Source organism: Ptychodera flava, chromosome 11 (assembly GCF_041260155.1).
Source record: "Ptychodera flava strain L36383 chromosome 11, AS_Pfla_20210202, whole genome shotgun sequence".
Lineage (NCBI taxonomy): Eukaryota > Metazoa > Hemichordata > Enteropneusta > Ptychoderidae > Ptychodera > Ptychodera flava.
The window spans coordinates 17,318,120-17,341,106 of NC_091938.1; the positions used below are offsets into that span (position 1 = coordinate 17,318,120).

General features: G+C 35.9%; 1 protein-coding gene across 2 annotated transcripts in view; it reads left to right on the top strand.

The window, feature by feature from the left end:
* LOC139143679 (retinoic acid receptor beta-like) overlaps window positions 1-22,987 on the top strand; it is a 62,472-nt gene that overhangs the window by 4,741 nt on the left and 34,744 nt on the right. For both annotated transcript variants that reach the window (XM_070714201.1, XM_070714200.1), the window contains exons 2-3: window positions 18,335-18,531; window positions 19,780-20,015. In XM_070714201.1, the coding sequence (XP_070570302.1) occupies window positions 18,516-18,531; window positions 19,780-20,015 (252 nt within the window). In that variant the 5' untranslated portion in view covers window positions 18,335-18,515. The remainder of the gene's footprint in view (window positions 1-18,334; window positions 18,532-19,779; window positions 20,016-22,987) is intronic.

Below are 22,987 nucleotides of genomic sequence, written 5' to 3' on the forward strand. Positions count from 1 at the left end.
ATATCTGTTTTACTGGTTATGTTGACATATTTCAGTTTTCTGCCTCTATTAAGTCCTTTATGTTATACTGGCACTTGTTGATTATTATTTATTATTATACGATTTTCATTCCTGTGGCACCAAAATAAAAGCATTCTAGATGTTGCATGTAATATACTCGGTAGTTTTAAAAAAAAGATTTAGTGTTCAGACAATAAGCGCTGTTTATAATTCATTGGAACATCTCTTATTGTTTAATTTTATTTAACTTGTGGTGACAGAAAGAAAGAGATAATAATAAGCATGATGAATTAGTATGTTAATTTTTGAAGTGAAAAAAAAGGTTTAGGGTTTGGTTTACAAAATAAGGCAGGTTACTTCACTTGGTAAAAATAGTTTTAGTGTAAAAACTAAACTAGAGTAAATTGTGGTTCAGATGTAGTGTTTTCATGGAATATTAGTGGACATTTGTGACGGAAATGCATTCAGAGGTGAATAACTGGTCAGAATATAAACTTTTAACCTATTCACTGTGAACTGGTCCACAAGCCCCATTGATAAAAATGGGTTTGGGCCAAACCATGGTGGTGAAAGGGTAGGGGAGAGTGTCTGCCCTGTTGATATTTCTATGGAACTGAATTTAGTAGTCCAAGCTACCAGCTTACTAAAAACATCAGGTCATCAGGTTTTTAGGTGTTTAATTAATGACTGAAAGGGCAAAAAGGGGTTATATTTTCATTTTAACTAGTGCAAAGCAATATATTTTGACTGTTTGATTTAGTGGCGTTGTGGTTGTTGTGATGTGAAAATTTCTTGAATACAATTGGGAAAAATTAAGATAGAATGCTGTACAATGAAGGTGTTGAACAATTTTATGCAAAAGTTTCTGAGGAAAAAAGAAATTGTTAATTTTCGTGGTATATCTGAATTTAATAAATGTTTCTGTCTTAGATATGATACATTTGTGTGAATTATAAATGTACAAAATGTAGTTTCTCAATTACAGCAATGGAAATTGTAAAAAAAATGAGTTACAATATTTGTTATTGATATTAAACTGATAAACTAATGTTTTCCTCCATGTGGCAAAAAATGACTTTCTTCTTCTCCCGAAAGATAAAATTCTTTTACAGTAATTTTACTGTAATCTTCAATCTCCAAGAGCCAGGATGAGTACAAAGCGATATCCCTTCACTTGGCAACATCACCCTCTTCAAGAAGCATATTTTGTGATGCTCTACACTTATTGTGCTACAGATGCCATAATCATTAGATATTTGCAGGCCACATGTATGTTATCATTGAGTTTAAATCCTTCAAAGAGCATCAATTTACTCTTTGTTCAATGTTGTCAGGAATATCGCTATTGAGAGGACTTCGAAAATAACAAATTTGTAAATTTGTTTTCGGCTCAGGTTTTGCAATGGGAACAGTTCGGAGGTTGATAAACACTAAGTGTGAGAAGGTACATCGTATTGCACTCACTTCACAACATCTCATATCTCAACACTTCTGGTGACCGAGGTTTAACCCCCTTCCCTTGGAAGCAATCTCTTATTTCCTTAGCAACCTGTCTGCCAATCAAAGCTGCTGTTAGCTGAAGATGGAGGCTGTAAGTTTTGAACTTACTGGGCTGCACGAGGCGATACATGTACATTCTGCAAAATGCTGCAGTTTACGGTGCTTCAACTAATATTTCACATAATTGACACATTTCTACGAAAAAAAGAAAAGATGTAGTTGTGTTAGAACAGTCAGTATCTTGTATCTCCCGGAGGGACAATTTTTAGTAGCTTAAAGATCATGTATTTTGACCATTTGGCCAAAATAACAAGGGAGCTGTTGGATATTTTAAAAAACATTTCACAATCTCCCTCTGTCACAGAGCGTTGTGATTTGTTAGGTTGTAAAATGGAGATACCACACGTACATGAAAGAAAACATTTACACATAAAAGTTGAGTGAACATTTTGTTTATTCATAATGGGAATATTTTTGGATCATAATATTGTTTTAACAAACTCGTTGTTTGCCCATAAATGGCTGAAACACTCCAGTTTAACTCCATAAAGTGCAAAGTAGAGCATTTCAGCGATATTAACCTTTTTTTCCTGCCAGACTGTATCACTCCCCCATCTGTTAAGTCAGTGAAAGGTGATATTAAACAAAAATCATATTTATTTTCACCCACTTGTCTGGTATGTTATAGCAGCTTTAGTCTGTAAAAATCATGTTTACATAGTATTTTTTTTTAGAGGCCTTCAAATGTTCAATTTTTTGATAAAACGCACCATATGGGACATGTTATGCTTCACTATTTTTTTTTACCAACTTGACCTGATGATGAAATTTGAACTTGGCAGGGAAAAGGTTAAAGTTAACTCAGGTCAACAGTTGAGTTCAGTACTGGTATATTGATAATTGTCAGTGTGAGGAAGTCTGCAAATTTCAAAACGGAATACTAAATACACAACCTCAAAATCAGAGACGGCTCACTGCTTTTAGCGACAGAGTGTCATGAAGTTCATCGGAACAGAGGATCCGGATATGACATTGTCATGGAAACGTCCGCCTCTGAAACAGCACTGAAGCTTAACCCTATTGTTTCCAGTCATGTGGATGAACCCAAATGAAAGGAGATAGCGGCGATAGGGTTAGTGTCCTTGAACAAAGAGACAATAGCTGTACCTATTGATAATACAAACTGTGCTGTCGTCTATTTTTGTTCCACAAAACTAAATAAATTACTGGTACATTTTGTCTCTTTCTTGCACGTAAGCGTGTTGAAATACAAACTATCAGACTAGCAAGCCGAATGTATCATACACAGTATGTTATGAATGTTGTTATTGACAAATGAATTCCTTTAGGATTAGAATTAAGTTTAATATCAACAGTAACAAGAGAATTACATGTACACATATTGTGTGTTAACAAATCGAACGTGAGGGATTTTAACATTATTTTTTTGCAAGCTGAAGAAGAAACTACTTTTATAAGCTGAACAAAAAAAACTGTGGCAAGTACATCAAACGTGTAAATAATAAACAAACAAACAAACATGTAAATGAGTACATGAATAAATAAAGAAGTGAAATATCCGTGCTTTTTCAAATTTCATGCAAATCAGTTATTGTGTAATTCTGCAGTATTTTATATGCGTATGTGCCTTGCAGTGCTTGTACTTCTATTTAGCAGTTTTGTTGTCAAAAATGACAGAAAATCTCAAATAAACTGGAAAATGGGAGCGGCCTTGAGAAAGCTATTTATACATTGAAAGAACACTCACTGTATTCAGTATCAATAATATGTATCCAATGGTTGAGTTCGTATTTCTGGTACTGAACAGCCAGGGTCAAAGGTCATTTGCGTGAATCAATAGTCAATTGATAGATAGATGAGTTTATATGTTCAACTGTTCAAAGTCTGTTCTGTCTTTGTTAAATCATTTACGCACTTTGAGGTATTTCATTGTTATGAATTTCAAATTGTTTAGGTCCCAAAAGTTGAATTATACATGACAAGATTATGAAAAAAGGTAGAACGCGCATTGAGAAGGATAGTTCTAAACTTTTCCTCAAATTTTCCTTCAAGATTCTTTTAAACTATTCTCTTTCAAATTCAAGGATGAAAATCTGGGGTCACTTTGCACATATTAGTATTAGAGACAAGTTTACACTGATAGTTTGAAATTCAAAAAGACAGCTGTCTAGGTACTTATTATAGTGATTTTAAAAGCAGCAATATCTGGTAAAATATTTGTAGCCCTGATTTTTTCAGTGTTATTTTTTCTGAGATATATTTGTGAAAATAAAATCTAGGATTTGCAATGAGATTTCTTTCCACCTAAACTCCATTGCAAGAGTTGAAATTTTGATTTTCACAAAAACAAGATGGTTTAAAGTTCATTTACCACACATGTTTCAAAATGAGTCTAACAAAGTAGCATAATAGCAAAGTATTGTGGAGAGTTGAGAGGTCTTGTGTTTGGCTGTCTCCGGGAAGGTGCAATTCTACTGTAAAGAAAATATATACATGGAAATGGTGTTGAAATTTGCCTCAAAACACAACTTTTACCCAAGAACAGCCCACCACAGTAATGGAGAACCTTCAGTAAATGTACTGGCTAAACATCACCCCCCCCCCCCCCCCCCCCCCCCCAAAAAAAAAAAAAAAAAAAAAAAATATTCTGTCTTTTGAGCCATATATTCATATGTTAATAACAATACAAGAAAAGATATGAATTTAAGCACAAAAGTGTACTTGGGATCCAGTTGTCAACTGTGGGATTTTTCCCGTTCCCATGCAGGTTTTTAGTGGTCCCGGAATATTTTCCACTCCAGACACCTATTTCTATCCTACCCCTGATCAAGGCAGCGCATGAATAGCACCCAACACTATCAATCATAACATTGGTATATACCAAATTATTTTGTACCATTGCATGCATGCAGTTACTCTAGTTTTCTGAACCAAATTGATATTCTACCACTGGTTATGAAATCATAAACAAATAAATCATTCATTTTTAGCAACTGTCAATTTTAGTCTCTACGCCATCACATTTTGCATTGCTGAATATGTGAAAACTTCTCTGCCTACGTATTTTTCTGTACCATTTACAGTGGGCGTATCAGAATGGTGTATTTAATCATTTATTTATGTATGGTAGTACCCTTTACAGTTTATAGGGTTTTGTTTTTCAGAATTTTTCATGGAAACCGTAACTTAAATACCCAGGTCTTTTGTTACAATTCAAAATGTTTAATTTTGTGTTTTGATTTCTGGACAGTTCTCTATTAGATTTTTTTTGGGTCCATGTTGATTATTTCTGTTGAGGTTATGAAGCGTTTGCCACGCTTTGGCGAGTCAAATCCTCGCTTGAATTAAAGGACTACAGAGAAATTTTATTTTTTCCCACCAAATTCTAATTTTGGTTTGATCATGATACGTGTAGGTGTAGTCAGTCAACGTGAACTGCTGAATGTAGCCACTTTTCATCACCCACCATTCTGTTTACAGAAAACACCCCCGAATAGAGTTGTTAATTATAATCCGTTCCTGTATCAAAAGCTGTGTATTGTATCCGCTTTGTATGGAAGCGATTCTCTTTATGAAACGAGTGAGCACGCATGCATCCACAATTCCCCAGTACCTGGATCCACGTACAGCAGCCTAAACAGCCCTGAGGTGGCAGTGTACCCGCAAAATGTAAACATATGGTTGCAGTATAATTAGTATTTTTTGCTTAGGCTGTGGTTGTTGATCAAAACTGATCACTGAAATGCGTTTACTTGCTGGTTTTGTTTTTTCGTTGATGGGGGACATCAGACCTCGTTTCTTTGTAGTGCGTGACAAAATTGCTATAAAAATAATGGAAAATTAACATACTGTTAACTTATTGGCTGATGATGTGGCAGATAGATGTAATGAAAGAAAAATGGTACAGCTTTGTGTGTCAGTCACCGACCTGTAAAGTGATAGCCTGGACATGAGCAGACAATGAAATTCTCTGCCAATCTTCTCAACAGTGACATTGCTATGACAGCAATGGTTTAATAAAATTAGAGAACCACAATAGAACATCCATGTTAAATATTCTTCCAGGTCACAAAGCATTCATATCTAACTGTCAAGGTAACTTTGACCTTCAAAAAAGTGTTAATGAAAACAATTTAATGATTTGATCAATAATTCAAACAAACAAACAAATAAACAAATACAAACAAAACAAGTCTATAAAACTGACAACATTACAATAAATAAGTATTAAAATAAATGAATAAAAAATAAATAAATAAATAATAAATAAATTAATTAATAAAACATATCCAATACATGAGAAATCAAAGAATGACATATTTTTGTGTCGCTGAACTTTACAAGATCAGAAAGGATTTTAGAAATAAATTTCATTAGTCAAAGCAAACTTGTGACATGTTTAAAGTGTATTTACGAGCACTCTGCGAATGTAATCGTCTGTATAAATAAAATGTAAATACTTTTTTACATTTATGTACATATGTATGTAGAAATATCATCGGCAAGGGTGCAATAATCCATTTGTGTTCAGTCATTTAGATTCACTTTGTTTCACTTTAATCATTTGTGACGCTGCAAAAATTTCATTTTCTGTTGAATATGCCGTCTGGAGCTTTTAATCTTAGGGTTATTGTTATTCATGCGGTCTATGCAATTGTCTTTATTAATTCATTCACAAATGCCCAGGTACAGTATTTTGTGAACGTAGAGTCGTAAAATCATTTTAAGTGACAATATTTAGATGGCGAAGAGCCAAAGAGTGTCCCCAGTTTCAAAACAGTAACCCCATGCTAGCAAAAATAACCACCCCATCCCCCTGAAAAACAAAACAAAACATTTGAAACATGAGAAACAAACAAAATGAAACATAACTTCAAATTGTTGAAAAGCAATTTTGTCCATAGTTGATTTTCTGAAACATTTTCTCTTAGAAAGTTAAAATTTTATCAATTGTAGGCAAAAATTGGAGCGAAGGAAAAAAAAAACCTTGTTGACATGCAGCGTGTCTTTTGCAGTTTTAGGAAGACTAGCATAATAGCAGTTTAGTTTGTTTGACAGATTTGGACCAACCTGTTGGCCCTCAAGCTGTGCTTCAACCAATTGTTCGGAATGAATAGCAGATACTTACGTATTTGGTATTATTGAATTATCACTGTCTACTTCTACGTATTGACAGCCCATATTTGGGTAGCAGCAGATATATGTCTTCCCTCAGGCCTCAGAGTCGGCCCATCGCCTCGTGAAACAGACAGTTGCAGCGCACATCTCAGGCTTTAGGGCGACAAATATATACTGTAAGCCTCACAGCCAGTTAATATATGTGTAATAATGCACAGCAGTGGACCCTCTAAACCAAATTATATCAAATCAGTGTATAAGTCACGCCAATGCGTCGTCCTGATTCAATGAGAGCTCATGCTAGTCGCGGTGAAAAGCTGTTTTACCAGTGCTAAACAGGCCCCGCAACTAGCATAGAACCATTATGGGAAGGCAGAGAGCTTTTAGATAGCAGGAAAAAAAAGGCCTTTGAACCAGTTATTAAAATGATTAAATACAAGAAGTAAACATTTAGAATTATGCGTTTACAACTGCCGTATTTGAGCATTTGGCTTGCGCTTCACCAAATCAGTGTTGTTTCTCTCTTTCCACTGCCACATCAGAGTATGTTTGCTATGTATCCGTTATGTTAACAGCGTTCAATCCCGGGCCTCGGAATTTCTCTTCGACAATGATCGCTCATGATAATGATACTGTTTTTTCCATTTTTTGTGCTAATAAAACTATTGAGGAAACAACTTTGAATCCCATAAACACAAATGTTGACATCATAGAAATAACTCCCATCTCAGGAAGTTATGCATTCAACTTGGTTATAATTTGCTCCATATAGCACTTGTACCTTCGTAGAAGCTCATGATGTATGTATATGTCATGTATTGTATGCAAATCCTGTGTATACTTGCCAGGGGTAGGTGTTATTGCTGAAGGTAGCCTTGAAAATGAAAGACCTAAACTTTTACTCAAACTTTTCTCAAGCAAACTTTAAACCGTTCTCTTTCCAAATCAAGACTAAAAATCGTAGGTCACCATGCAAATTTTGTTACTAGAGAAACAAATTACCTGAATTTTACCAATACTGGTATTTGGAATTCAAAATGGCTGCCGTCCCTGTGTTAACAGGGAAAAATTGTTGTTTAGATTTTCACAAAGCTAAGATAGTGATTACTTTCCTTATTCCAAGAGTTTCAAAATGAGCCCCCACAAGCAGTAGATGAGAAAAGTATTGTCAAAATGTGAGATTCCGAATACATGTATCTATCACTGAGGCGCATTTTAGTATGCACCTCGAAAGTGAAAGACTTTTGCTCAAATTTTCCTCAAGGAATCTTTCAACCGTTCTCTCTCAAAATCACGAATAAAAATCAGGGGTCACCGCAAAAATTTTAGTACTAGAGAAACAAATTACCAAAGATTTACCAATATTTGAAATTCAAAATGGCTGCCATCCCTGTGTTAACTCTGTGGGGAAAAATAAAATGTTTGATTTTCAAAAAACTAAAGTTTATCTTTCTCCAAGGGCTTCAAATGAACCCCCACAAGTGGTAGATCAGAAAAGAATTGGAAAAGTTTGAGAATCTGAATGTCTGTTCCCGCGGCGCATTCTACCTGAAATGGCAAAATGGTACACCCTACTTTTAGAAGTTTTGCACGTGAGAGATACATCAATCAGAATAAGCTGTTTCATAGATGCACAGTGAAGGTCATTTGGAATATTAATAATGTTTTTGAATAATCAATGAATTGTTCCCAACATCGTCAGATATGTGACAGTGATAACCCTTGCATGGTGAGCAGTTTCATAATTTTGTCTTCAAAATTTTTAGGTCATCACAGGAAGTTCCTTACCCTTTACCGGAGTTATGATGTGGCTTCATGGCTTTTTTCTTCCAAAAATTTTTGCCATCGATAATAATCCTGTGTCATTAGCATGGTTTATACAAATCATCTGTTTAAGTGCCCTGTTCAGTCTTTCGACATATAGGGTGGGATTTTTTTTGTAGTCATCAACTTTCCCTCAGTAATTTGAGACTGCCTGTATTTTGTATTTTTATGTTATTTCTTACTTTCAACACTGTTCCGTGTAACTGTATATAGTGATAGAGGAGGGAGGAGGAGGGGGAAGGGAGGGGCTCACATTAAATGTTATTCTGATCTTCGCCCTTCAGCTGCATTTATGTGAAAGCTCCATCAGTCGTAACTATGGATGTATTTTCTGGTATAATGTTTAGTGTTCATAATATATTATTTCTTGTTCTACTGCCAAAATCATATGTCAAAGTGACTTGCGTTCAACCTGTCACCACAGCCTGTTTGTCTGTTACATGTATGACAAATATCGATTATTGTTGACATCTGCAGTTTAGTTGGCACTAGAATTCATTTGTCAACAATATACACAATGTGTTGTGTTTGTAAGGCCAATACTTTTGGAATTTTTTTGAAAATAGTTTCAAGAAGAGACAAAGAAAAATTACTTCAACTTGTTTTATGGTACCAAGAATAAGGAAAGCCTAGAAGTCAAGAGCTACAGCTTTGGCCCATCAACTGAAATCTTTCAGCTGTCGGAGCCTGTACTTATGTCATCATTTTGGCTCTTTCTGTGTCAAAGATAAGAAAAAAAAAAGGAAAAATTTGGAATTAGCACCTTGTTTACATCTACAATGTAGCTTATACACCTTGCATGCCAGGGTACTGGTTTAATAGCACCAAAGGTTATTGGCCTGGCTTAACTGCCTGTTCAAATATTTTTATAGCAAGCGCGGTTGCTGTATTCATTATTATACATGTACAAGTGGGTGGTGAAGAATACTTCTAAAAATTCCTACCAAAGAGATTGTTTACAGACAGTGGGTGTAATAGTTTCTGGGAACAAACTGAATCCACGGAAATTGTAATGACCTCAGTGAACCTTCCTGTGCCAATGCACCAGCCTTATGAATATTAAGTAGTCTGGCTGGTAAGCAAGGCCAGAGGATGGCGTGTCATTATGAAGTGACCTTGAGATTTTGGCCAGAGCTGATATGCTGACATCATGCCAAGCAATTTGTCACTATTAAGTCATCCACCATGAAGGCGGTTGTATTTCAGCGGTCTTGGCTGAAAAACAAGTTGCAGAAATAGTTGTGGTAATACCACCAGGATTGAGATGAAGCCTGCTAGTGGTTTCTTCTGCGTGTGTCCGCATGCCACAAATGTCCCTCAACGTACATCATTAAAATAATAATATATCTCATTAATTACGACTTTGTTTGCCCTACAGATGATGCACACAATGTAGGTTTTTTTAGTCCAATAAAATTATGATGAATATTTTCTAGTGAGTGTTTGTTCACTGCCTTGACTGCAATTTGTAAATTATAGAGTTGTGTATTTGATCAGAAGATTGAGTGACACGGAACTAACAAAGTAAAATATGCCTTGTGTCAGAAAAGTGTGAATGTTTATTTTCTTGTTGACGTCAGTCAGAGGTCAGAGGTGAAAGGGCAAGACTTTTCTAAGATCCTTCCTGGGAATTTGTATACAGTGTTTAGCAACATAATCAAGAGGGGTTGTTTTTGTACAACTGGAGAGATGACAGTGATTATGAACAAACTCTTGACTTAACATTTTGATCGTAGATAATAATGTATTAACCCTTTGAGCGCCAAAGTCAATTTTTGTCTTTATAGAATATATCCAATTTAATTTTTTTCAGATTTTTGCCAAAATTTTGATAAAAAACTGTAGCCAATGAAATGTGATGTACATTTGGTCTAAAATTATCAAAAAAAAATCACAGAAAATCTCATAACATTGGTCAAACGTTCCACTGAAATTTTGGTGGCAAAAAATTACAGCACTCAAAGGGTTAACGCTCTGAATGAAATTTAGCTTGGAAAAACAGGAAAGAACATCCTTCTCATACAGCAACATGTTCATCTGTATAATAGTAATATAATAATAATAGTAATAAACTTTATTCCAATTCGATAGCCTTGATGTTACATTGTATATGCCTCTTTTCACAAGGGTCAAGCACAGAGAATTTTTATGTACAAAGTATACAAATATAGGGATAAAAACAACATTACAACATCAACAGATCATCGAGTAAAAGTGTTGGTGAAGTTTTGTCAATAAAATTTATAACAAACATGCTTAAAAACTCTAACACCTGTACAAAATCTTATTGCTGTAGGTAACTTGTTGTATAAGCTAGGAGCAATTACTCTAAAAGATTGTTTGAATAATTTTAATAATTTGATAATCTGTACGCATCGTGTGCGAAGAGATAAAGAACAATGGAGCAGTACTGTGTCGTAAAACATTTTAAGGATGTACACCGGCTCCTAGATGGAAAAATGTCATGCTTAGGCAAAAGTTAGCCTTTGTGATGGCATGACTTCCATAATAATGACCCATCACCTATTCATGGAAAGTTTGTCGTTTGGGTGATTTAATACTTCCTAAGGCATTCATTGCCTGTTTCACAAAGAAGTGATTTTCACAACCCACTGATTCAGCTTTTCTGTTTATACTACACAGCCTGTCAATGTGCCCCCGCTCTGGCTTGTCTTTCGTCAATTTTAGGAATTTCTTGAAACTTCTATGAGTCAGCCCTACACCAAACATTTTGTAGTATGCGTAAAGATTGTCTCCAGTCAAAATGAATGTTCGGGAGTCATTAGCACTTCAAATTGACCAAGAAAAGGCACAACTTGCTGGCTATATAACTTTCCAGCAATGGAAAGAGCAATAGGTCTATATACCGATACATGTAACACCCACAAACGTAATTTCTCTGATTTCAAAATTGTTGACAGGAAGCACACATTATGTAAACTGTAGTTTCACTGTTTTCAAATTGTGCCAATCGAGCATTAATTTTTATGCTGTATCCAGTTACATTGGTACTAAATATAGGCGTGACACATTTAAAATCATGAGTATTAAACAATTGGCTTCTAAATTCTCATTATAATTGGCAACTTTAGAGGAAAGCCAGAAAAAAGGGCCTATATATTTTCATTGTTCAGTTTGAGAGAAAAGATGAAAGCATTTTATGTATAATTTAAGGAATACATGTATTTGAAAATGAAATCTTATCATTGTGTATACGGATGAATATTGCTTTTGCTGTTTTATAGTTGACAATGTGACAACTGCACTGATGAGTTTTCATTCTTGTCTGGATTTGTTTCTGATTCATTTTTGATAATGGACAGGAGTTGTCTGCTCAAAACGTGTGCCTGTAAAGTGTCTTTGAAGATTGGACAGAAACGCCACTCCGCAACTCAACAGTGTTGCGTTACACTGCGGTTATAAATGATGCAGCTGTTGCCCTGGTCCGACATTTGACTTCCCGTATAATTATGTAATTATGTCATCAGATTCATACGATCTGTGCGTTTCTGTTTTTTTTTGATATGCAAATTGCCTGACGTGAACTTTGTACACACGGAGGTCGTCCCAGGTCAGCGTTTTCAATTGTGGTTATTCTATGCTTGCCAATTTCTCCAAATTGCAGTCTTTTGATATCTTGAAGAAAACACTTAGTTGTGTCTGTCTGTCTGGCTTGCAGTAATCCATGTTTCTGCATGTATTCAAATTCTTGCAAGTGCGAGCGCAAATATTGCCTTTTGCCTGATGGTAAACACACCACAAAGAGTTTCAAATTCATCATAAACATGCCAATAACCAAGCTGGCAAAAGAACAGTAAGTGATTTTTCTGCACTCGTTACAGATCAAATAGAGGTTTGTTATGATTTGTTTTCCAATTTTCATCTGGCATTTCAGAGTTTTTGTACAAATATTTTTTTGTGTGGGAACAAGGTTTGCACAGCAACATAATATTTCTATTTCCTTATCCTTCTTGCTACTTCAAGACATTGCTGAGTGGTTTGTTTTTACGTCTTGTTGTGCAGACTTGTCCTGCACAATGCAGTCGAATGTCTGAACAACAAATGGCGCACTGACGTGGTACTGACGCAACTGAAGTCTGTGCAGTGCAGGAGAAAATGCCATCAACATGCAACTGCACATATGTAAAAGTAAAAAAAAATAATGTGTGCCATACTTTGCTGTGGAGATCGTAGCAGAATTGGACGTTGGTTGGAGATCTCAGGAAACCTGATTGCACACAAAAAATTTTATATCCGGGAGAGAGAATTGAGATGCGCTGAGAAGTGGTTTGCTTGTGGAATAGTACGGCTTCGCTGTCACATCCTGTTTTACGTACGGTAGATCTCATTTGTAGGACATCTCTGCCAGGATGTTCGTCTTAAAAGTCACATTTTTAGGTCTCGTCTTCCTACATCAACTATCATTTCTGGTACATCACGGTGGAACCATCATTACTGTATCATGTGAAGATGACTGTATATTCCAACTTAATTAAATTTATTTGCCCCTGTGGTAAAGAATATATTGGTCAACCACACAAATATTTTCACAGATGATCATTGTGATACGCTACAGAGATAATATTTTGATGTAGAATTACTCTTCAGGGACTAATGTGGAAAATTTTCTGGAATAGCAGATAATAGTAGGAGAGAAGAATAAGCTGGTAGTAAGACTTTTTTGGTGTCATTACCTATATGCACGTGGGCATTGTGTATGAATGAGGTGGTATAGTTATTTATGGGGTCTTAATTTTCAACTGTGGGCGTCTAAAGTTTATTTCCGCGAACTCAAAAAGTTCAAACACAAAAGGGATCATGGCTGCTGATTTGCAATCACTTCAAGCGGCAACGAATGGAATTTGAGTTTATTGAGTTTGGTTTCATTCCTGTTTGTGGCAAGGACGAGATGTGAATGCATAATGAGGTTATGCATAGAGCAATCAATGGTTCTGCTCTACGGTCAATCTGTCTCTCTCAGTGAACTGTCTTTTGTAGTTACATGTCCTGTACATTGGTTAAAAACCAAGAAGAACATCGTGAAAGGGTGATAATTTTTCATCTGTGGATGGTCCATTTTCTGGTTTAATAATGGCATCTTATTTGTTTTCAATACCTAGCTGTGTAGGTACAGTATAGAATAAAGGCCAAAAGAAACGAAAAGACTTTGTTTCTCAATCTCATGTTCTCACACTCCTATTCACATTAGCTGTGCCTGCCTTTTTTTGATGTTTGCATGAACAAAAAAATCTAAATTAAAAAAAAATCCTGACAGGTTGCGGGCTATGCATGACAGAAACTGTCATTGACTACATACAATCACATGCAGTACGTGCACTGGTATGTATTCATGCGGTACGGTTCTGAACAGTGTGAACCTATTGACGTCATCTTGCTGTACACTAGAATAATACCTCTGAATGTTAACAGTCCTGTTTTTTATTTTCGTTTCGGTTGTTTGATCTTGTCAAAAAAAAAATTCATAAAGACAAATCCTATGGCAGCAGCAGTGTTATACGAGATCCATTGATCTAGGATCAGAAACAAATTTACAGATATTCTGTCTCCGAGTTCTGTGGCATGTACATTCTGAATTTGAACTTTGAAGTTACTTTGAGCTTAGACTTGGGTATACTTTGTAGCCACTCTGTGATTGGGATGTATTTATCACAGTCCAGTGGTCCGAAATGTAGGACAATTGACTTCCTGGCCTCACCTTTGGACGCATCACGCACAGTTTGGATCACAGTCTAATTCCGATGAAGTAGACTATGAAAATATGTATATTGATACCAAAGGATCACCCGTTGAAGTAAAAGTCTACTGGTAATTGCTGTAAGGTCCCAGAACTTACTGAAATTGTACTAAATTTTACTGAAGTTCCAGAAATATCTGACCCACAGCTGAGTTTCTGTACCTGTATGAGAGCGTGTCCTTGATTTAGGTCAAAGGTCTTATGTAATGACATTTCAATAAGTGGTAAATCAAACGCAATGTGTTCTTGGAGTGAATACTGACAATGCAGTCAGACAATTGTTCTTTTTGTTTGCTTCAGCTGTGCCTTACTACTGGTATTATGATGGGTAGAGAGATTTTGATCACATGATATGCTGTCACTATATCATTAGGTTACTGGTCCGATCTGTTTAGTACTGTGCATCTCATGGACATCATCACATTTCTTTTTATTTTGCCAAGTAATTTTATTTTTGTCTCAAAATCCTGTCAATATATTTGCCTGTTCTCAGGTGAGCAGACCGTTTCCTCAGACAAGTTACAATGAATCTGAAAAATGGTCTGTCCAGTATTTTTTTCTACCCGGTATTATCTTTATGACATTATCAGAGTTGTGCAGTTTATTTTTAACTGTCGTGTGACTGATAGGATTATAGGAATGAGATTTACTGGCAAATCTCTTGTTCACAGCTTGTGGTGCCTGAGTTTATACATTATCAATGGAGTTATAGGTTTGATTATTCCCCTGTCAAACAATATTCATATGCTTGGACATTTTTAATAATACTTGATAAATTTTGTTCTCTGAACAGCTCTGCTTCCATGGTGTTGATTTTATGCAACTTGTTGCTTGTTATTTAACGTAAGATGCTGTTTTTCAAGGATAGTAATATTTATTTGGCCAAAAACCCCAATGAGCTTGTTTCTCATCTTACATACAGGCTTCTTGCAAAAATGATGCGGTGACGCAGTATTTATTGTATTTTATGTATTTTTTAAAGCTTTAATGATCCAAACTCAGTGTTTCCCCTGGGTTCCAAAATCTTGTAGCAAATTTGGCTAGAAGCCCTAAAAAATTATTCGCCAAACCAGATATTCAATTAGCCAAGCCGATACCACTGATCACAAATGACGTCATTTCTTTCTCATTAATATGTAAAAATAAATATTTGTCTGCATTTTCCTTAAGAATGACGGAAATAAACCCTGTTAGTGCTACTATGGATACTAAAAGTAACACCAATTTATGGTTCAGATTACAAGGTGCCAACATCAGCCACGCATACAACATAAAATTTGTCCGAATTTCAAGCGACACTTGTCCAAAGTTAGGCGTATGCAACTATATTCAGTAACAAACCTGAAATCGCTATCGTGCGATACTGTACATATCGCTACAGACAACGGCACGAAACCTGGTTCAGCATACTAGTTTTTTCAAACGAATCAGATATCCATTCTCGTAGCAGTTCGAAAGTAAAATACTCTCAGACTTGAGAAATATGTGCATTTTTTTAGACTTCCAATACATTTGCTTTACGCTTGAAGTTTAGCAAGCGAAGCTCGAACAGCGCACAGCGTATCAATGGCGCTTGGGTCAGGGGTCATCATCAAAGACGTCATTGTGTATTCACAGCCAGCTTCAATCATGCCATGGATCGCGGAAATCACGGCTCATAAATCCAAATGTTCGCGTCTATTATGTTAACAGAATCGTAAAGTATCAAATATATACCCTTTTGATATGGAGAAACATCTTTTTGTTTCACTGACGATCAAGTCAAATGCTCAAATATCGCGACAAGACTTTGGGTATATATTTGCACGATGTACGTGAAATGTACGTGAACGCGGAACTGGGCCGACTCGGCGGACGAGCGACGAGGGCTTCTCTGAAAGTCTGTATGAACGATGTCACGTCACAATACACCCGGTCCGTGATACATTGAAAATTGCCGCGAATTTATATTTAAGGAAGCCAATTCACACAAGTTTCTATAAACGTCAGTAAAGGTATTTTCTTGTTGGCAGCAATACACCACGAACATTTTCGCTTTTCAGGAGTGCCTTACTCGCTCTACGTTCTAAAAAATGCCATGTGTATGCTTGTGACCATGCATGCCGCTACCTTCCATTCCAAATTCACGGTCGACTTTCCTACATTGATCATAATTTTTCTTTCCATTTCATAGCTTTACTTGCGCTTAGAATGTGTGTTGTAGGGGTGGTTCCCCCATATTGGTGGAGCAGCCAAAGTCAAAAAGGAAAGTTTGCTGTTTTTGCTTAGTTTCACCGTCTCTACGATCCTTCAATTCAGTGTTGACATGGCTGTCACTGCACGGAGTTATCTGTAGGCACACATTGCGCGTAGTCAAACCCAAAACTTTGCAACATTTTAGTCAACTAGTCATGATATACATGCGGTACTATTGATTTGTGAGTTATTTCGTTACAATTTTATTCATACTCTATACGTTACAAATAGGATCTCCTGACGCATAAGGTCGGTCGGGGATGCACAGAGATAAAGCATTACGTCTCAAGTTGAATGCAGGACATGGACATATGTGCGCCCGGACAGACAAAGTGATGACGTCATAGTGCAATTTTCGATTCGCAAGTTTGGCTAACTTTTGCCAAAATCTTCTCGCCAAACGCTACTTTTTTCTCGCATTTGCGATTTGGCGAGCGGGCAGCGGAAACACTGAAACTACTGACATGAAACTTAATCAAAATAAAATAGGAAATGTGAACATGCGATGGTAATTCCATCATCTTGCGTGATGACGTTGATAACTTTACTGGTTAAAAATTGTACCGTACATCGTGTGCATGAAATCTTACAGGCAATAAATGTTACATTATCTGCCGTGCGTAACAGAGTGAAACTCAATATTTCTTCCCAAATAAGTTTTCCAAGTGAACATTGAAAAAAAGGATGATGCGGCTGGTCTAGATTGACACATATGTGGATGACAAATGAAGCTTTTATTTTTTCGTCCTCAAAGCATATAATTTGGAAATGCAATACTACTGATGTAGTAATAGGATATGATACTAAAATCCAGCATGATCACGAGGTGTGCACGCACTGAAAAGTTGAGAAAATATGTTTTTATTTGTCTGAAGTTTTAATGGTTGTGTAATTTTGTGTCATGTTTATATCTGGTGGTAATGGCATATATTTTGAAAATGCGAATGTCCTGCCTGATCCTATATCAGTTGCCGTATTGATACTAGTAGCAGCCTAGTACCCTTTCTGTGTGCCCATGTATGCAACAGTGTCAACTGTATTTGCTACAAACTGGCAAGATTTCAAGTAGTTTGTCACTAGTTTTGCATATCTGTTGCCAGTTTATTTTTCCGGTGGATATCTACCTGACCTGTTTACAAAGTACACACATACCTGGTGCCAACTTTTGGTGTGACCTTGTTCCTATCAGAATATTGCATCTCTCAGTACTCAACAATGAAATGGTTATAAAAAGGTTTGGTTTCTCCGTCAACAAAGTGAGAAGACCTAATGAAAAGACATCGATTTGAATTGTAAACTGGTGCGCTTTCGCGGTTGTCAAGCATTTGTCTACATGAGAAATACATTAAAAATGTACTTTCACCTCGAAAAGTGAATTCTTTGAGAGTTGCGTTTGATTAATTGTCTACTTTCAGAATTGCATTGTGTAGACTTATATAGTATCTGGGATCTGTAGGACCTTGTGTTGCTGTACATAAGGGCATCATGCTGACGTCAGTGATTATTTCCATTGCGCAAAAAGAAGTGCTTTTGTTTTGTGTCAACAAAAACTAATTACGCAAGTTGTGTTTTATTGTCGTTGGCCCAGAAGTAGATGCTGGAACGACGAGATATTTGTTGTGAAAACAATTTTTATGCCGCTTACAGTACCAATGCTCTTGTTGTAATAAAGTGAAACCATTCTTGATGAGCTACCCTGCAGTGTTTTCCACTTTTGATTTGCAGGAGTTCAGTTTTATGATTATATGCTCTGAGAAATATCATACACATTATTTAAATTTCAGTCAGACTGAAAGATACAAGTACTGAAAGTTGCAATATAACTTTTTAGTATCCATTGATACAAACTGACAAAATGCTTTCGTGTGCTTTCATTTGCAGGGCTACATGGTAACAAAGACTGCAACTTTTTCCAAAGTTGCCACCAAGTGGTAGGTCACAAGTTCAAAGGTCAGTCTCTCCCTGAGGTCAAGTTGGCAGGTCAACCAGGTACATATCAGGTGCATTGATGTTGTCGCAAAATTAGCAACTCTAGCTGATTTTCTCAGTCCAATGTTTCACAATGGAAGGGTATTCAGGTGAGTTCAATCTTTCTTTTACCTGGGTTTTTGTTACAGTTTCTGTTTCTTAGCAAAAAGTCTGGATTCTGGAAAATCTATTAGATTGGTTACTACTGTTTATAGAGGGCGAAAAGCATTACATTAAGATTGTTTTACACAATTTACACACATGCAGAAAATTGCTAAAAATATCCCCCGAAAATTGATTGTATCTGTTTCTTTCAGTATCAAACTTCATTGTGAAAAAAAGACTTATTAAAACACAAAATGGAAAAAAATTACATTATTTTTTTTATGGAAATTGATCCAAATTTTTTATGTACTTACAGTGACCTAATGTACTGCATTTTTCATTTGAGTAGCATTTTATTTGAATACCAAAGGTCAATATGTAATCTGGCAGTTGTGCAATGATCATCCAGTGGGGTCTTGAAATTGTTTCAGAGAATTGTTCCTGGGACTCATGTAATCTGAGTTAGGGAGTACAGACTTGTTCTTTAGTTTAACCCAGTTAGTGTTTGGTGGAAACTCCTTAGAAAAGTATCATGGTGAATGATAACACAACCTTTGAGTGTCTCCACTCAAAATCTGAAATAAAATGTATGATTCTGAGGGTTGCATCGTCCTGCCTCACGCCATCCTTTTTTCCGCAAATTTCTCTTGGTCCACCTACAATGTCAAGTTCAAATAAATATTGCTTGTTGGCATTAAAGTACTCATGTGTAAAAAATGTAACACAAGAGACAATGCCATTTTAAAATGACACAAGATGAAGAGGAAAGAGGTAGGGTTTGCTGATATTGTTTCTTTTTTAACCGTCACCACCATGGTTTGGTCCAAAAGCAATTGTCGTTGATGATGATTTTGGACTTGCACACAGAGAAATGGAGGTGAACAGGTTAAAGATGTGCATATTTTAGAAACTTATCATGAACATATAACTATGTAAACTATGATCTGATTGGCAGGATACAAGTGTCTAGGTTTGATATTAGTTGGCCAAATTTTGTTTGTAAATCTTGCATACAAATGAATGATTTGCATATCAATGAAGATATTATTAGCATATCAAAGATTTGTCTCAGATTGATTGACAGTTGATCAAGGGGTTTTGTTGACATATTTAGCTACAATAAGGTCTCATATAGTTTAGTTTTTGAATCAGACTCCTGATTTTTACCTCGGCATTTTGACATTACACAACACTTAAGACCAAAAATGATTACCTTCAAAATTGGTGTCATGTTTAACATTTATTTCTTGTAGAATATTCAAGTGCAATGAATAGCTTGGGACTGAACCTTGGGATGAATGTGAGTAAATCATCCAGTGGGGTCAACTACAATGCTACAAGCACGTCAGTTCCCACTCCATCCGATTCCAACTCACTGCCGCCAAGTTCACCAGAGTCCCCTCCTCCAAGGATCTATAAACCGTGTTTTGTCTGCCAAGATAAGTCTTCTGGGTATCACTATGGAGTCAGTTCCTGTGAAGGCTGCAAGGTAAGGCATAGCAAGCTTTCTGAAGTTGTTATGAAACAGAATGGTTGTAAATTGTGAAGCAATTCTCAGTACTTTAAATATGATTTTGCCACCTAAGTGAGTCATAAAAGTCTCAGGTGGTCGACCATATTTTCAATATGGTGGATTTCTACAGGTAAAAACGAGAGTGAAAAATATAAGACTTCAGAAGCAAAAATAAACTTTTTAGCTATACAGAAATTTAACCCTAGAAATACTTAAAAAGATGAGACTACCGGTATGAATGAGTTTCCCTAGTTTCACGATCAAACATTTGTGTATAAAGTATTTATGAGATCACTGTCTCAAACTTTTGCTGTGGTGAGAGATCGACTTTGTACCCACAATGCATTTCAGTATCATCCAGTTTGACCCCCTAGCACAAGACAAAAGCTATTTAAGGTGGTGATAGTTAAAAAAGTCTAAAGTAAGCACTATGGTGCACATAGGGTGTAATAGTAAAGTGACGTTTTGATCCAAAAGGAGCAGTTGATCAGAAATCATCTGAAATGAACTGAAAAGCAAATCTTGTGAAAAACGTTTTATCAGCCCTGCTTGCTTTTGCAAACAAATATTGTGTATTTAACTTGAAACTGAAAAAAAGTTTGCATGTGCTGCCAATTTCAGAATAGGAATGTGCCAAATCTTAACCTTTTCACCACCATGGTTGGACGCAGACCCATCGTTACGTGTATCAGTGGATATTGTAGACCTGTAAACGGGGAATTTGGGGCTGAAGGTGTTTAAGGTGGTTGGAAAGGCTAGAGCGTCAGTTATAAATTTCAACAAAGCTATTAAAATATAAAAGTAGTCAACATTCTCTGTGGAATAAAAAAAACTAGACATTTGGGCACAAAGGCATTGCAGAGTTATAGCCTGTTAAAACTTCTGAAATACTGACCAAATAAGAAGAAGTGGGGAGTCCTTAGTGTATTAACTATGGTAGAGGTCCCCTAGCTTTTAATAAAATGTTTGAAAGGGAAAGTCATTATTTGCTGTTTTTCAGGAAAGTTTGACAAGGTGGTGCTGGCATTCAGAGTGAGTGACTGCTATTGTAAAAGCATTTTTAGATTCTTTGAGTGTCAAAGAGGTGTCAAAAGTGAGATTAACCAAAAAAAACTGCTCTATGACTTCAAAAGAGGGGTGCAAATATGGCTTGTTTTCAACATTTTTGACAGAATAACAGTTTTCCTACATAATTGTATACCAATTTAATCCAACTTTGAAATGAGATATGGACATGGAATTTTTACAGCCTATTAACAAGGTTACAGATAAGATTTGTACGGCACAATTTTCCTGTATTTGAAGTACTTTTTGAAAAAGAAAATTTTGAAATTTGAAAGAATTTTTAATAATTTTTTGATATATAAACCCATGTAAAATCGTAAAAACAAATTTTATTTACAAATCCTGCCGTACAAATCTTACAATAAATAGTGTCAACATATTTATAACTAATTTGGTAATATTAATACTATCCAATTATTATGAAATTCAAATATGTAAAAAAATATGAAAAATTAAATTTTAATATTTACTGGTGTCATATTTCAAAATCGTGGCTGCAAATATACAATTTTTATATTTTTTGGAGAAATATTAACTAAGGGAGTTATCCTGAAAATTTGAACTAAATATCTTGATTTTAACACTTGAAACTTGACATTAACTCTGAGAAAGAATTGGTGCAAAAAATAGCCTTTCCAACCACCTTAAACATGGGAAAAAAGTTTCATCTCTAATTCATATTCTCACCACGTTCCTTTGAAGATCTGATGGTTCCCCTCTGACGTCTACCGGTAGAAATGAACTGTCAATTCTCAAAAACTTTTTAAACATTTAAACACAGATGGGATTTCTGCAACTCAGCGTTGTTGGATCAGGTAGCAAAACACAGTTGATTAGGATTTATTTTTGTTGAGGTCACGCCAACTTTCAAACACTCTGTCACACTTTCAAGCTATGCAAAAGGACTTCTTTGAAAACTCTGTCACCACTAGCATGGCAATACATTCACATATTATGTAGATTTTACTGGGTTTATATACTTGAAGTTGACAGTAACCCTGTCAATGTTCCATCTTTCTACAGTTGTACACAAAGTGACTTGAATTCCTAGTTGTTTGTTTCAGTATGCCCCTCAGTACCCTCAAATTCAATTATTCATCGTTAGTTGAGAAATATTCATTAGCTGATATCCTCACTCTTTTAGCCATGATGGTACGAAGTCCATAAATTGTCATGAAATATCGTAAATTATACTTGTAGATATTCAATTTGATTGTACATTGGATTGGCATGGGTTATTTCTGTTTTTTTCATGGCAATAGATATTCCAAACCACATTTGTAGCCTTGGGCAATCTAGCTATGCATGAAGCTGAACAGTGAGTCGACACAATATCACAGGATGTTCATGTGACTTAATTGTTTGCAGGCTGATGTTTGTCTGATTCTCAAGCATTAAAATGTGATGTGAAAGGTGTTTTAACATGCATTCATGACAGCATTTATTCCAGAAAGCAACCTTGCTAATGCCATATGCCTGTTTTTCCAGTTTTTTGGAATTTGTAAGGTTTGTGTCAACTTGATAACAGACATGTCACTGTTGCACCCTCTTAAAAAGGTTCGCTACACGAACAATAATAGCCCCCAAGTATCGATCAGGCAAATTTGTCCTTGATGAAGGCTGTTGTGCTATCGGTACACAGGGCAGATTGCCGTCTGTTTTCCGCTTTGTCCACTGCACTGTACAGTGTATGGACAAAATGTGTACAAAAACATCCAGTAGGAATCCTAAGGGACTATCATAGTCCTATAGGATTATAGTATCATGAGATTTCTACAAGACAGTTAGATGTGCATGCATGGGACTGTAGAAAGTTTAACATTACTATTGGAATTCTGTAAACATCCAAGAGATGTCACGTAAATTTATATTGGACTCTGTCC